General features: G+C 38.9%; 1 protein-coding gene across 1 annotated transcript in view; it reads left to right on the top strand.

Annotated features, from left to right (window-relative positions):
• Positions 1-2,662: 2,662 nt before the first annotated feature.
• The window catches only part of plekha5 (pleckstrin homology domain containing, family A member 5), a 97,641-nt gene continuing 84,027 nt past the window's right edge, over positions 2,663-16,276 (top strand). The window contains exons 1-3 of the mRNA XM_072435968.1: positions 2,663-2,811; positions 2,917-2,993; positions 4,351-4,408. Of these exons, the coding sequence (XP_072292069.1) occupies positions 2,720-2,811; positions 2,917-2,993; positions 4,351-4,408 (227 nt within the window). The 5' untranslated portion in view covers positions 2,663-2,719. The remainder of the gene's footprint in view (positions 2,812-2,916; positions 2,994-4,350; positions 4,409-16,276) is intronic.

Below are 16,276 nucleotides of genomic sequence, written 5' to 3'. Positions count from 1 at the left end.
ATGTTCTAATGTAAAGCATTTAACATGTATGTCTTCAATGGAAGGCTCATAGTAAGAATGTTTTGAATGTTTACCACTTTGTATTTATTTTCACAATAATAATCCTGCAATTGAATAAATTCAACATAGATTTACATAGTGCACATTTAATAGAGGCTTCTATCTCGCATAAAAATGGAAAAATGCCAAGGCACGTCCGTCTCGTGATAACTTGAAAATCTTGTTGTTCTGGTTTAAACCTCTGTAAATTAAGCCATAAAACTTTTCAGGCTGAAGCTAGTTAATCGTTACGTTAGACACAACTAATTGATGATTGTTTTAATAATCAACTAAATTATTAATTGACTAATAGGTCTATAAATATACTTTTGATGTGATCCATATTCTCTCTCTCTCGCTCTCTCTCTCTCTCTCTCTCTCTCTCTATGTATATATACATTTGGGAGTAAAAATCACATATTCACCGACTTTTCCCAGTCTAAAAACCAAACAATTAATCAACAATAATGGCAGGATGAATCATTAGTTGCTGCCGTAAAAAGTTTGATCTCTCACATTATAATGAAACGTCCACATAAGTATTGTTTTCTTTTAGTGAGTGATATATATATATATATATATATATATATATATATATATATATATATATATATTTTTACAACTTAATCACAGTAAAGGCTTATTGGAAAAACAAGGTGTGTAAGTGATACTAATGGGAATGATTTAGTTTTAAAGGAAAACGAAACACTTTTCTGATTCCACAAATGTACAAGAACATACAGGTAGCTCTCCGGCTCTAATCCAATCGTTTCCACTCCGCTGGGCCCTATTAACGGGCTGAAAGCTAAGTACAGAATAGAGCCTCTAAATGCTTTTCAAGAGTTTCCCTTTCAGATCCCTGTTGCAACATGACGGAATTCTCAATCATGTCAGCAACGTTTAATGGCAATAATTACCCGTGAATGCAGCACACAACAGAGTCATCATGTTTTATCTGTATGTTTTGGTAATGCTGATAATGCTTCACCACCCCCCCAAAAAAATAAAAAAAAGATAAAACAAATAGGATTAAAAAAAAAAAACTCACATTGTGTAGTTAGTAGCACTGGACTTGCTATATGTTTAAGACTTTCTATAATCAATCTGTTTGAAAATACTATATGCATCAACTGTCACGTGTTTACATTCTTCTTACATGTTGACCAGTATATACGTATAGTATATAAGTACAGAAAAATACTTTGAACATTTATTTAGTTATGTAATACTGAATACTTGCATTACAATGTATTTTGTTACATAATTTGTTATACGCTCCCATTAAAGTAGTCTATTCTGAATATGGTGAGTTGTATTATTGTTGTGGAAAAAAATTGATTAAATGTGATTAAAAAGCTTTGTTGCTTTGTTTATTATGCATTTATTTATTACCAAGAGAGATTAGAGAAGGAAAAAATACACACGCACGCACCACAAGAGCTGTGTTTTCTCTTTTTCTCACTAATACAACACAGTCAAAATTGCACTATCAAATATTGTATTGTATTCTTTTGTTTTTAGGAAACTAACTACAGTTCTGAATAGCTGGTTAATTTTAGCACACATATTTAGATACTTCCCAACACTGTTAATACCTCACTTTTCTTCACCTTTAGATGGCAAAAAAGGTAGGTCTAAAAACAAACAAAGACGCCAGTGTTACTGTCATCTGACCAGAACTTGCTCTCAAACTCCTGCCCCTCCTTTCCAGTGTTATCCACCACCAGAACCCCGTTACCTGACCATGGGGTAGATGCGTTTTGCCTCCCCCTCCTAAACACAGGCACATGTATCCACCGTACAATGCAACATGATGCCCTCAAACGGTCCAGGCTCGGCAGTGTTGGATGTCTCTCTTTGTGTTGGGTGAAAGGCTGATGAGGCAGTTTCTTCTCACAATGACCCGAGGGTGGAGACCAGGAGGACCTAGAGTACGGTTGAAATAGTGGTCATTACTACAATATATGTGTTGTTGTGTGTCTTTTGATGTTACGTCCCCATGTTGCTGGGGTGGACTGAATAAACAAGTAATGTGTTCCCAGGGGTGGACATAGCCAACTGGGGCCCCGCTTTGACTCATCTGGTGCAGGGATTATAGGATCTGCACATAAAGTGTCAATAATGTTATTCTGCTCGGGAGAAAATGAATAGGTTATACCACTTGATGAAATAAATCTTTTGTTTTCACGTTTGAGCATTCTGTAGTGGTCAAACTAAAGGGCATTTGGGGTAAGATCTTATCATTTAATTGAGTCAAACGTAGAATGTGATGTGTGTCTGGTTGGGAAGAGGCAGCTGCTCTTGCCCTGGAGTGTCCTCACAGGTTCATGTGACCTGCAAATGAGCAAAATGACGTGTCTCCAATAACAAAACACAGGTTAAAAAAAAAAAAAAAAAGTCTTTGCATCTGTTAATTGATCTCGAAATCATCAGCGAGACTTTCACCTTTAACAAACCTCCATCAATCTTCCCATATTGATTCTGAAGTGGCCAACGCTTGTGGACACCTCGTCTCGGCTCGTCTCCATCACACGCCCGTCCTGTCCACACTGGGCTTGACTGCGCCGGATGCCCTACCCCCCGGGCTCCCCTCCGCGAGCTGCCGTTGCCAGGGTTTCCGCGTACGCGCTGCGAGCGGAGCGGTGCCGCGCGGCGCCACTGTCGTACAGTAGTGCCAGACATGGCGGCGGAGCTACAGCCCGAGTGGATATCGCGCCTGCCGTCCTCATGGAGTTACGGGGTCACTCGGGACGGACGCGTCTTCTTCATCAAGTAAATACCTGCTCGCAGAACAAGCTTTAAGTTATGATTGTCCGCGTCTTCTTCCAGGAAACTCGCTGCCGCTGCATAACCACTGTTTCTGCCTTGTCTCCCCAGCGAACAAGCCAAGAGTACGACCTGGCTGCATCCCGTGAGCGGCGAGGCGCTGATCACCGGGCACAGGAAAACTCCAGGTGAGCGGCCGTGAAAACTGTCCTCAAGTTTGTCTCGTGTCTGAGCCGTGGCCGGTCATGTCACGGCCATGTCTGAGCCCGCGTCTGAGCGTCTCTCCCCGGGCAGAGCGGAGGCTGTGACACCGCTGGTCCCCGCCGTGCCGTGCGTGTCTTTTGGCGGGTGTGGAGCTCCTGTCCGGCCCGACGCTCCATCTCGCAACCTGTCAACTACTTGTCACAACAAATACTTATTCTTATTCTTATTCTTATTATTATTATTTTTTGCTGAGCGTGCAAAGTTATTTCAGTGTGCGACTTATTGATGCAGCGTGTGGCATTACGTCACGCTGAAGTCATTCACAAACTGCGCTGACACTTGATGACGTAGAGCCGTTAATAACACGCGCTTTTCACGCTCACCAAGCTACTGAGGCTAGCTAGCAACTTCTAATGAGCTAAATAAGCTAATTGTGTTCAAATGTGCTTATTAAATGCTGTAGTATCTGATTCATCAATCATCATTATGTAGAATAATCAACACTCCATCTTTTAAACCCTTTTTAACGTAAACATAGCCTCTAATCATGCAATAGACCTACATCACATGCACTGGCTGAATAGTTGAAGAGTTTGTCCACAGTTGTTAAATTTATCTCCTACGCTTTGGATAGACTAAATAAGTCAATCTTACAGAACTTGAAATAGTTTTATTGCCACTGTCAGTGAACACATTTCACAATCTAGAACCTTGCCTCTGCAATTACTATCCCGTCGCTATTTTCCATTTACTTATATGTGTATTTGAAAGAATAGATACATACAAAAAAACAAGACACAAAGCTTGCACTTGTAATTATGTCCATTTTCAAATAAAGTGCAACGGTAATTTGTTCAAAATTATATAATATATAATTTTGATATTATGTCCATTGTTACTTGAATTATTGACAGTTGGTTTGTTCTTTGTCATCCATCTCTTTGTGAGGTGTCCATCTTTATTCCATTTAATCTGTTTAATGTCTAAGATACATAGCATTAAGTCTAGTGGGATGTTAGAGTTGAAAGTCATTTGCAGTGCTTCAGTCACAGTCCAATGTTACTCTACAATTGGACAATTCCCACAAATTATTTTACTTACAATTTTAAGTACAACTAAAGTGATTGTGATGAAGTACATTTCCTCATGAATCAACATTGTTTATTCTATTCTGCACTAGTATGTAGCCTAACATGTTGCACATGTATAATTCAGCATCACTGCAGAGCTTCTCCTTAATGCTAATATACACTATCTGCTGCATTGACAGCTGTTGGGCTTGTGGAGATCAAGTTTAATTTACAACATACAGCATCTGTCTGATCCTCTAACTGTCCACAGATCTACCTACAGGATGGGAAGAAGGATACACGTTCGAGGGGGCACGATGCTTCATCAAGTAAGTTTTATTTCCTATTTGTACAATATTTGTGATCTTCAATCTCTGTGTTCTCTGCTTGTGACATACTTGTTTCCTTCACATTGAAAAGCTTCATCAGAAAATCTAGAAAACACATACTGGATTGCAATTATTGCTATTACATAACACAGCTGTAAAGTCAATATCTTTACTCCCTATTTCTGTACAGTAGTGGCCTATCTTAAAAGTTAATAATTAGACTGGCAAGCTATTCAAACGCAGCCTTGGCCAATGCGTGGTACCTATCATCTCGATTGTATTTGCTTTAATCCGCTTGAGGCGGTGTCTACTTTGCGAGGGTTGAGCCAAAGTATAAAACATTCTTTTTTGACAGTTATCATCCTTAATGTTAGGGTTTATATTTGTTCTCAAACTTTGAAATGACAGTTCAGCCCCAGCAAATCAACGTTTCTTGCCACAGCCGCTGGTTTTGCTGGATTGTTAAAGGTCTATCTCTGTTTGAATTGAACATGTAATCGTGTGTGGGCAGTGTACCATGTTATACGGGATTCTTCATGCTAACATTCTGCTCCTGATGTGTGTTTACATATGCTACGTGATGTCTGTGAACCCACATATATTTCATGTTTGGTTTTAGCTCCTGGTCAAAAATGCTATCAACACAACACGCCTTCTCTCACAAATGTGTTGTGAAGAGCTGAGTTTTAGCAACCCACTCCTAATGATCACAATTCTGTCTATAATTGTCCGCCACAGTGCGTCCTCTTTATTCCCGGTGTATGAATGAATTGATACATGTATGGATGCCTCGCTGGTTCCCCTCATCTTTTTCATTTGGCTTTCCTGGTAGAATTTGACGAGCTTCATGTGGCAGGTTGCCAGGCAGTCCAACGGAAAGGCAGAAATGTTATATAGAGCTTTTTTCATCCTAGCCTCTCAAAGCAGACTCCGGGAGTACATTCATGCATTTTCGTTTTTTTTTTTTAAGAAGAAGCAACAGCCATGTCATCCCCCACAAAAGCATGTAAGACGAAGACTGTAGAGAGTGCAAATCCGTGCTCTGGAGACGCGGGAACGCTGCTGGAGGCGCGTGTCTTTGTGCGCCACAGGACACACATGCATAGTCAGCTTTGATAATGATTCTTCCTATTGTTGACAAGTGGAATATTATGGCAACTTGTTGTTAGGGGTTTGTTAGGGCCTATTTTGTGCTAAACAAACTTTTTTGAGCCTTAAACTAGCTGAGATTGGAATCTTTCAATCTAATGACATTATATTGGTGATATCTGCATTTTTTTTTCATATGATGGTGTCAGTATTGTATCTCTTTCTATTGATAATAACCATCAATGAGAAATGAGGCAATTAGCAATAGTAAAGCATGAAAAAGGTCTTATCTATAATGGACAAATGTATGTATCTACCTTTATTTAACCAGGTACAAACAAACAGACATTGAGATATAAACCTCTTTTTCAAGGGAAACCTGGGAAAATTGTTTATTCAGAATGATTCAGTCTTAGTAACTACTTAGGTTAGGAGGCATTAATTAACTAACTACTAAGCCTGAATCATTTGAATACTTTATTATTGTTTGTTCATGATGAATTAAGCCTTTATTCATGCTTTATTAAGTTGACGTTTTACCAATGCAGCTAAAGAGGTGACTATATGTTTACACGGACTAAAGGGAAAAAAAACATCCAAACATCCGATGTATGTGCGCAACCTGTGATAAATAGATGACGCTCCTTTGTGTTTTTAAAGTACCTTCACCAGACGTGTGAGTACACAGACAGAGATGATGCATAACAACAACAGCACTAATTCTAGTCAACAGGTGAAACACATGCATATTACAGTGTTCCGTATTGGTGATCATAATGTCATTGATCCTATATTGTGCAGAATATCTCTATCGCAGCTAAGGCTTTGACAGTTTTCTGTATTCCTTACACATGTGCAGCAATTACAGTGCTATAACCTTAGGCCAATCTCTGCAAAAAACAATTCAAGAATGAGGAATCGCAAACACATCCCTTAAGGTAGAACATGTTGGGTATTGTTTAAACTCACAGCAGCTTAAACAGTCCATTTAAATGCCTTGTGGTTCCTCTTAACACATGCGTTCAGAATGCAAGCGATGCGGTCTCTACAGCGACGTGACCACAGCTTAGCAAATGATTGTTCTGTCTGTTTTACATCGTCTTTATTATCTCTTTGTAATTACATCATTTGTAACATGTCATTTTAGGTTATGACTCATTGTTTTGACTTTGGGAGTCGGTGACAAGTTTACTGTAGACATGACAAGTGTCTGAAGGTTAAGAGGCATTCGGAAACTTGACGCGAAGCTGCCCATAAATGCCCCCACGGATATTAGAGCGAAGACGCAGAGTTATGGTCCGTTTGACATTAAAGGCGTCGTTCGGTGTTGTGATTGTAAACAAACCTGGGCCTCTCTCTCAGGTGTGCCCTCCAACTTCAGATGAAAAGCAAATGCAGCTTAATGAAGGCTTTGAATGAGCTTCATGCACTTTTCGTTGTAGCGTTGTATTTTATCGTTTGCCCTTTCATTGGTGCTGGCGCTGACATTTTGCTTACATCTCAAAATGTTCATTCAAGCAAAGCAAAGGGTAAAAGTGTGACTGATTGTATACGGGCGGCCAATTATGGGCTCAAAAGTACCAGGAGATTTGTACAAACCTTGGAGAATTCATACAGTACTTTATGTTGATTTAAGTTACCGTATTTTCTGGAGTATAAGTCGCACCAGCCGAAAAAATCCATAATAGAGAAGAAAAAAACATATATAAGTTGCACTGGAGTACGAAATGCGGTTGCAAGTGTGAAAATAACAAATAATATCACATATAAGACGCTCCGGAGTATAAGTATAAGTATATAAGTATAAATATAAATACAAGTCACACCCCGGCCAAAACTATGAAAAAATGAAAATACTTTATATCATTTAATAATAGACAAATAAGTATTTTTTTTTTAAAGCCAGTTCTAAGCTTGGGAATATGGGTAAGAAAAATAAATGCACATAAACCAAGACATTCTTTATTTTTTTGGGACGGGATCACAGTTAAGAAAGAAAACCTGTTGGCTTGGCTGTACCACAGGTTCCAGAGAGTCAGATTGTGTTGCCCGTGACGACATGGTGGTGCAAGTCAAGGCGTTGTGCATCTCAATGTTTGATTACCCTGTGGCTGTTGAACGAGGAAAGGTCAGATGCTAATCAAATCAGTTATGCCTGTTGCTCTTAGACCAAAGGGCTTACAAAGTGGTTTAGAGGTGGCCATATGCCTGTTTCGGCTTGAGACCGTTAAAGTGTCGCCAATGCAGCACTTAACGTCATTTTGAAAAGGACTGTTTACAACCCCAGCGGTCAGGCTAATCACCATGACCACTAGGGAAGGTGAATAGCATGGATTTTTCCTTCATTATGTCAAATGTTGTCACAGATGAGTAGAACGTGAGACTGCAAGTCAGTCCAAGTTTATGTGTTCCAAGCAAACAAAAAAGGATGAAATTGTTGGTCAGAGCGTCTCCAAAACTGCAGCTTTTGTGTGGCGTTCCTGCTCTGTACCGGTCAGTATTGTGCTCCAAGGACGCAACAGTGGTGGTTTATGCATCTCTGCGTCAGATTATCTTGAATAAATACTTGATGTTTACAGAGGTGCAACATGGCATCCTAGATATAAAATTGCACTGGTGCTTGTGCAATTATCACTAGGTCCATCAATTAAAAGGCCTTACATGATCTTTTGCAGAAAACAAATTAGACCAGATATGGACAGTAGGTGTGTTTAATTCGTAGGTGTTTTTTCTAACATGCTACGGTTCAATACGGAAGTGCAATGTACCTTCTAGTCCTGTCTCAGCTGCTGAATATAAAGACATCCAGATTCTATTAGCTGGGCACAAGTGGAGACTGTTCAGTTTTAGCTGCGTTTCAATAGAGATTTAAGCAGAGGATGTTCTCTTGCAGACAGAGGAACAAACTCAGTGTCTTTGTGTTTTTTGCTACACAAATCTAAAAGCACAAGGCATGTTGATGAGACAAAGCGCTCTGGCAGAATTGTGACTTTCCATTTTATCTTCTTCATAATCCTACATTGTAAATGAACCTTTGTCGTGAGCAAGACTTGACACATGATTCTGGTACGTTAAAAAGCAGTTCGGTGTGTATTCCGTGTATAATGAGAAATGTTCTGTTTTTTTAATGTGGGTTGAGTCAAGCATATATATGATTATGAATGTATAAGATGTGGGTTCACGGCTGTCTGCTCCTGTCTGCTCCTGAAATGTGTCTGAAAGGGGAGGATGGAGGCTTGATGGTGGATACAATGTCGAAGAGTGGGATTATGTCATAAATATCTTCACTTGTAATGCAGAAGTCGAGTAGCACTCAAATCTGTAATGATCCATTTCTCTGTCCTTTGGGAGCAATTTATGCTTGTGGTTCCTTATCAAGACAAAGTACAATCTAAATTACATCAATATTGTAAAAGTATGCCTTTTTCATTACAGCGCTGCACTTGTCTTTTTGCATAATGCAGCACTCACAGTAGAAACTCGTTGATTCAAATTTGACTTTTTATGCAGGAAATTGCTTTTGTATGTGTGGTGGTTTTTGCCTTTTTCTGCCTCAAAGCCCACACACCACCTGACTCCCGCCTGTGCGCTGATGCGCTCATATAATTAGTCATGCAGGTGTCATGTACCACTAAGTGCTTTCTTATTAATAACACACAACTTTGACTCTGGTTTAGCAGCAATCTGAATGTTTCAACATTCAATAAGGCCATCCAAGCAGCCCAAAAACATCCACACAAGTTTAAAGTATTTCATCATATAATGTGCTATAAGCAGCAGTATTGCTGCATTTAAGGTTGGGGAATAATTATTTAACCTAAAAGCCATTTAGATCATTTAGACCAAATTATAAAACTACTAAAACAATATATTTATTTATTTATTAAAAAACTGAATTAGTTTATTGTTTAAAACACATTAAAAGTCAGCATTGAGATTAGTGGATAAATTCCTATTTTATGTTTAGGAAATTAAAAACATAAAAAATTATTACAAAATATTAAAATACTATATTATTTCTGTATAAAATGTTTAAAAGATAACAGAAATTAAGTGCCCTATTTTTGCATGTGTTTAAAAGGTTTTTGACCTGCTTCTGCTACTACTGCTAATGCTTCGGAATAAAAGTTTGAAGCCGAGTTAAGACTTGCGTCTTTTTCCTGGGTCTTTTTCAAGTTGCACCAGCATTCATCCATTATAAATAATATACATGCACAATATGGGAAAAATATCTAATTGTGATTTTTCTGATTGCTAATGCAATATGTTTTAATCATGTAATTCTGTTCATGGTTCACATTTTAAACATGTCCAAGAGAACTGACAAAAAGACTGAAATATGAACTGACAAACTGCTAAAAGAATTTCATGTGTTTTAGAATGTTTTTACCATTTTTAGTCATGTTTTTGTCCGTTTTAGTTGCGGTTATGTTGCTTTTAGTTGCGTTTTTGACGCTTTTTCCTGATCATGTTCTTACATAGCTAAACAACAGGTTTAGGCGTTTTTAGAGAATAAAACAAGACAAATTGGTGTGTGAATATGTTTGTGAGCGCAAATGCTTACAACAGATGGAAATTAGCTGATAGCTACAATCCGGCATGTATTTCATGTATAATCAATCATCTGCTCTGTCCTCACCAAATAAACAACCAAACAAACCAACAAATAAAAACTTGCTACTGCTCATGCTATCAAACCAATCCACTATTAGGTGTGATTTTATCTAGTTTACGAGCTTAATCTTTCGTCACAGATAACAAATTCTGACAAAGGTGCCTCCATTTTGTCTTGTGTGTAAATCTGAGTTGTGCCATTCCCCTGCTGTCTTGTTTCAAACGCCCCACTGAGAGCCTGTGACCCTTGTGCCATCACCACCAGCATTTTGTCACAAATCTGAAGCATGGATTAAAGAGAAGCAGAGAGTAGAGCAGAGAGCGGAGATTTGATTTACTCACATAAGGCAAAGGAAATAAGTGCTGTTTGAACCCTGTGACAATAAATCATCTTAAGACAATTGTCACTGTTTCAAATGTCCCTTGCATAGTTCCGTTTCGCTAATGTTGTATGTTCAAAGTTGGTGATATTTGATGACTAATGCTAAGTCTTCAGTACTAAATGTTAGAGCACAAAAAGCTTGTATTATTAACTGGCTTGTTTTCCTGTGCTGGTCTGACATGAACTCCTCTGTGTTCTCTGCAGCGTCCCTAGCAACAGCTCTTCATGGGGTCAAGCCAAACCTGTCTCACTGTTGGGTCTCCATCCAGACTGCCCCGAGCCAGAGAGATAAAGCAATTTAAACAGAATATATGTGATGAAAAAAGCTGAATGTGAACGTCTCAAATTCAGCGCTGTAGTTGTACTAATAAAGGCTTTTAGTTTACATTTGACCCTCCGCTTTTAGCATTTTACTCATTTTATTCAGTGTGTTTTGTGTGCAGTAGGAGTGTGACCGCATTAAACTCTGGGGCTCTTCTTGGGCCCTGCAAACCGCATTGGGAGTCTCCTCATGTCTTGCACACACACTTATAGGAGCAGGTTTTGAGTACCCCAAACACTGACAACAGACGCAGATCGCTTCACTGACTGCTCCACGGCTCATTTGTTTATGTCGATAAAAATATACATCATTAATTAGCAGCGCCGTTTGATTATGTTTGGATTATTTCAGGTTAATTATGACAAGACGGTAGTTTCAGTAGTTTGCAATATCCCCGTTCAGAGTGCGATGGCGCCGTACATCACAGTTCTGTTTTTTGCAGCGTGTAAATCTGCCTCCCACCTGCTTGTGCCGCCCTCCGCTGCCAACTGCGCACATTGTTAAAAAATACCACTCAGGAAAATACCCTTTCGATTAACAATATGCTCTGCTGTCGAGGTGGTGGTAATGCTATCAAAGTGTTCAGAGGAACGGTGTGGGCCGGACAATAGCCGTGATGCTGTTATAACTGGACGTACGAGCAGGTGAAAGGGATTTTGCATATGACAGGTTTTTTCAATTTCCTAAGTTTAAATGTATCTGGTGTACTTATACATGATGTTCAGATGAATTATAGTTTTACCCCAATCGAGCAGGTATTTGTGTTGAAAATGTTGAAAAATCCGTAGAAAATGACAGGAAGTGACATCACTCTAGGGACTGTTATTCCAGTTTCAAGTTTGACCCTCTTGACATTAGATTAACAAAATAAAGTCACTCTCATATATCTGTATTTGTCAAATAAAAAAAATATTGTGGCATTAGATTTTGCATAGTGTTTGCTGGGTAATTTCCTAGTGTGATGTCATCAATTACAAACAGGAAGTGAAATTATAAACCTCTGGCATAACGTTTTTAATATTTATTTAAAAATCCAAAATATATGCATCTTAACTGCATTTTACTTTGTTGAGTTGTCCAACCTGTCAGAGGCACGTTAAAGTTGTCATGTTGTCGTTTGGAGTTGGATTTAAGATTTAGCACTGCCATGTTACTCACAACTATTCAAGAAAACAATTGGGAAAATGTTTAATATTTACCCACAAAAATAATAAATGGTTGATCTAAAAGGCTGAGGTATGTGAGGTATTAGCAACACTATTTCTTCCTCTTTTAATTTCTTTTTTTTTAACTGTTTATGGTTTCGACTCATTAAACTATAGTCAGCTCATCAGTTAACTTTATGTTTCTAATAGCTCCGTATTAGTCTTAGATCATGTTTTTGATGTACTCTCAGTGTGAGCAAAGGCTTTTACCATCTCCCCCGGCTCAAACGTGTAGACCATTTAAGTAAGTGCTTTTTTGTTGACTGTGTTTTACAAGATGGCCTCTCTCTTCCTCTCCAACTCGGGCAGGAGGCGAGTATCTGTAAGTGTACGAACCGGCAGCTTCCCATCAGCCGCACAAAGACACCAGCGCATTCTTTCACACTTAGAAGCAAATCAATTTTCAATTTATCTGCCTTGCATCTCAAGAGGCTGCTAAAGCCTTAAAGGGAATCGGACACACTCAAGATGAAAAATGATGGGAATTCAAATATGAATACATTGGTGGCAGCGGTAATGACCAGAGCTGGTTATTAGAGACCGGAAAGTGGATAATGAGTTATATGTTGAAGTCACTTTGGAATGAACATTTGCCAGGCCAATCGTACTTGGTAACATGTTTGGGTGTTGATGTTTTTTTTTATTTTTTTACCTGGTCTAAAAGCACAACTTATTTGTGGTAAGTTTTGGTAATTGGCTTGAAACATCTTTTTACGTTTTATGCTTTACAGATGGTCTGATTATTAAAATATAGGCCTAATCTAATCCCGGAAGCTAAGTAGGTTTTGTCCTGGTTAGTACTGGATGGGAGACCCCTGCAGTGGCTCAGTGGTTGAAGTGCAAACTGTCATTGTGTCCTAAGGCAAAGACACTTCACCCACCTTGCCTTCAGTGTTAAAGTGCACTGATGTATGAATGAGTGTGTTTGTGAGAGAAATGTGGGACGACGGATGGAAATGAGCCCAAAGCTACAACAGCATGCATCATGCATGTTCATTACAGGGGACATATTCTGAAACAATACTTTTATAAGCTATAAACCCTGTTATAAATGTGTTCCCTCGAGTTGAGTTTCCATTAGTTCACAAATGTGTGAGTATTTCTATATTGATCTTGGTTTCAGAGACTACACTGAGGTCGACCGAATGTGATTACATTATTTATTAGCAACGCTATTGCAAAATTTGACCCATGTAAGATTTATTTCCTCCTCCTTTTAGTTTACAGTTCGTCTCAAATATTGTTCACGAATCTTTATTTTCTTTGGTGTACATCTTTGGTGTACATACGACATGTGTTCCAGTCTCAGCCAATATCCACGATATCCAATATATCCACAATATCCCCCAAACCCCCCAATAGCACAACAGAACATTTAAGCGTGGTCTTTCATTGTGGGCAGTCTAAGGTACACCATCTTCATATGCCACACAAGTGCACGTCACCCACACAGGTCTGGAACCACGTCAGAGTCAATGTGCACCTGGCGTCAGACTCCCACCATGTATTGTTCAAAAATGTCACATGACTATTTATAACTGTAAAAACATGCAAATTAATATCAGATTCTTGCTACAGTACAATGTCACAATGAAGAGTTTTGAACAGGAAGTCAATGGACATGTTTCTATTATTAAGTAGTGTTGTACAGGTTAATACTTAATGCCCCCCAAAAAGCATAAAATGTCCTCTGTAACATGTGCTGTCCCGACCAGACAAAACAATATGTAACCGTAAAGCAATGCAGCTCAAATCGTACCCGTCTACTGAGTAAGACACATCTCTGTTTATAATCTTCCAGTGACAGTAGCTGATGCCAGTGAAAGGGAAGGCATCCTGTGTAAAAATCCAAATCCAATGGCTGTGGTGTTGCCAAAAGATAAACATATGGCTCATTTGTAAAGCCTGTAATATTATTATATTGTAACAATCCTCTTAATCCAGCCGACTCCAGCTGCTTCTGCTGGCATCGCTGTAACTATGACAAAACCTGTCTGTCACATGTAAATGACTTTGACATTCTCAAACCCCCCAAACGGCACACCTCGTACACACTCGTCCTCTAAGTGTAAATCTCTGTGCAGGTGTTTACTCGCCCCGTGATGCTGTTACTGCTGACTCACCGCTCGCTCACTTCTCTATCTCCTGCAGTGAGAGGGGGGTCGATGGCTGGGGGTCCGCGGTGCTCTGACTAGGATGAGACGCTGCTGTGAAGTTTATGCTTTGAACTGTATCTCTTTTGGCTCCGTGAGGTCGTTCCCATCTGGACAGCGCGAGGGAGAAGTCAGCCTATTTGTTGTGGTGTTTGGTGAGAGAGAGAGGAGGACGTGTGAACATACGCGGCCAGAGAGGCGTCTATTGTGAATGCTGGCAACTGCCTCGGGTTGTTTACTGCGGTGTGATGTCATGCAAAGTTTACACAAATATCAGTCTACTTTTGCATTCCATTTGGATTACGTTGGTTTCCTTAATCTAATCTCCATTTAAATAACAAGAATGTGTAACCAACCCCAAAAATGCTCTACATTGCATCAAAATATGGTTTAGCCTGAGCACTAGCATCCAAATATTTCATTATTAATGCTTCATTTCCTCCATATGCTGTTTTTCTGTCTAACTACTGTATAAAATGGGCCAAATTTAGGCTTGTTTCAACCTGGTTTAATCATTAAGTTTAGATTTGGAAAATGTTGACAACTTTTTACTTCTAATCTAACATTTTTATTTACTATTTGAACTATATTTCACACATATACATACTCTAATGTATACTATAGTATAGTAACACATATACATATACAATATATTGTTATATATATATTGACATTACATTTCTAAGATGTATTAATATTACGTGTCACATTTTTCTGCCACAGTTTTCTTCATATGACAGCTATAATATCCATATTTAAATTTATACCTTGACTTCAAACAGAACAAGTCCCAAAAGCCTTGAAAAAGGTCAGAGGAAGCTATATTTGTTTTATTTCACTCTGTACGTAATACAAAGCCCTATTTAAAAGGCACTTCCTTTCACAATTCCTGGTGAAGTATAATGACATGTAACCCTAGAAGTCTGTCCGTTTTCTATGTGAGTGAATGTAGTGCAGTGGTTGTCTACAGGCCTCAGTGGGATTTAGTGGAAACCCATAGGAGCGCAATAATGATGCGCCCAAAGTTTCTTAGTTGTGCGGTGTCTTTGATTTACTGCTGCGAGAGCTGTTGACATTGAGTAATCCCTGTAGTAATCTGCAATGAGCTGTTTGTCATTGGTTTGGCGCCAGATTCAGGCGAGGGACAGACGTCTTCAGGAAGGACATGTTTTGGGTCTGTACGTCCTTTACCTATGGATGTATCTTGGCCTAATCTTAAAAGCTGTTGTCCTCACATCTCTTCTATCATGTGACTAGGGCTGGACCACGTGATGAGAAAAATCACATCTAATTCTTATGTTATTTGGTGGATTTACCTAAAAAATGTCAAAAATAATGCCAATAAAATGATGTCTAAATATAGTTTGTGTTTTGGTGTTGAACTTGTATAAATAGATGGATTTTAGCTTGAACTAAAATCATAATAACGATAATAGAATAGGATAATGCTGCTTTATATGGTAAAACAAATTGTGTACACAAGAGTTGCCCAATTTGATGTTATTGGATAATTAAAATAAACGTCTTTTTGGTACAGTATCATATTTGAGGTCCACTTACACCTGTATAATAATGATCCCTCTCTTTTGCCCAAAGCAGACTGGTTAGCACTGACTCCTGTTTACCAGACGGTCACCGCTTATTAGCCCGTTTTCGGAAGGAACCTCTCTACCTCAATTCTCCACAGCTGGGAATGTTTGGATTCATGCCTTAAAATTCCCACTCAGGATTATTTGGAACTAAATTTTCTGACACAAAAATAATCGCCATAACATTTAGTTGACATCCACCTCCTGAAATGCCATGGCTTAACTGCATGTTGGAAATGACACCCTTTTAACGCCGCTGTTCACTCCTGGAAGTGACTGAAGTGCAATTCTCGTATGGACGCTGCCAGTTTTTTAATTAAGCCGAGGTACCAAGGAGACTAATATCGAGCGGACTGCAAAACGCTGCAAAGTTCATGTTCTGCAGACAGTCAGAACTGACCTTTTCCATCTATTAAACCATCTTTGCAGTCCGTGCATATTTTTGGAACACAATGACAGCACAAATGAATTCAGTTTAATATGTAAGATGTGTAAAAATATCCTTCAAAATAAT

The sequence above is a fragment of the Eucyclogobius newberryi genome, unplaced genomic scaffold (assembly GCF_026437365.1).
Source record: "Eucyclogobius newberryi isolate DKJ021-1_F unplaced genomic scaffold, fEucNew1.0.hap1 SCAF_7, whole genome shotgun sequence".
NCBI lineage: Eukaryota > Metazoa > Chordata > Actinopteri > Gobiiformes > Gobiidae > Eucyclogobius > Eucyclogobius newberryi.
This window is presented reverse-complemented; position numbering and strand designations above follow the sequence as displayed.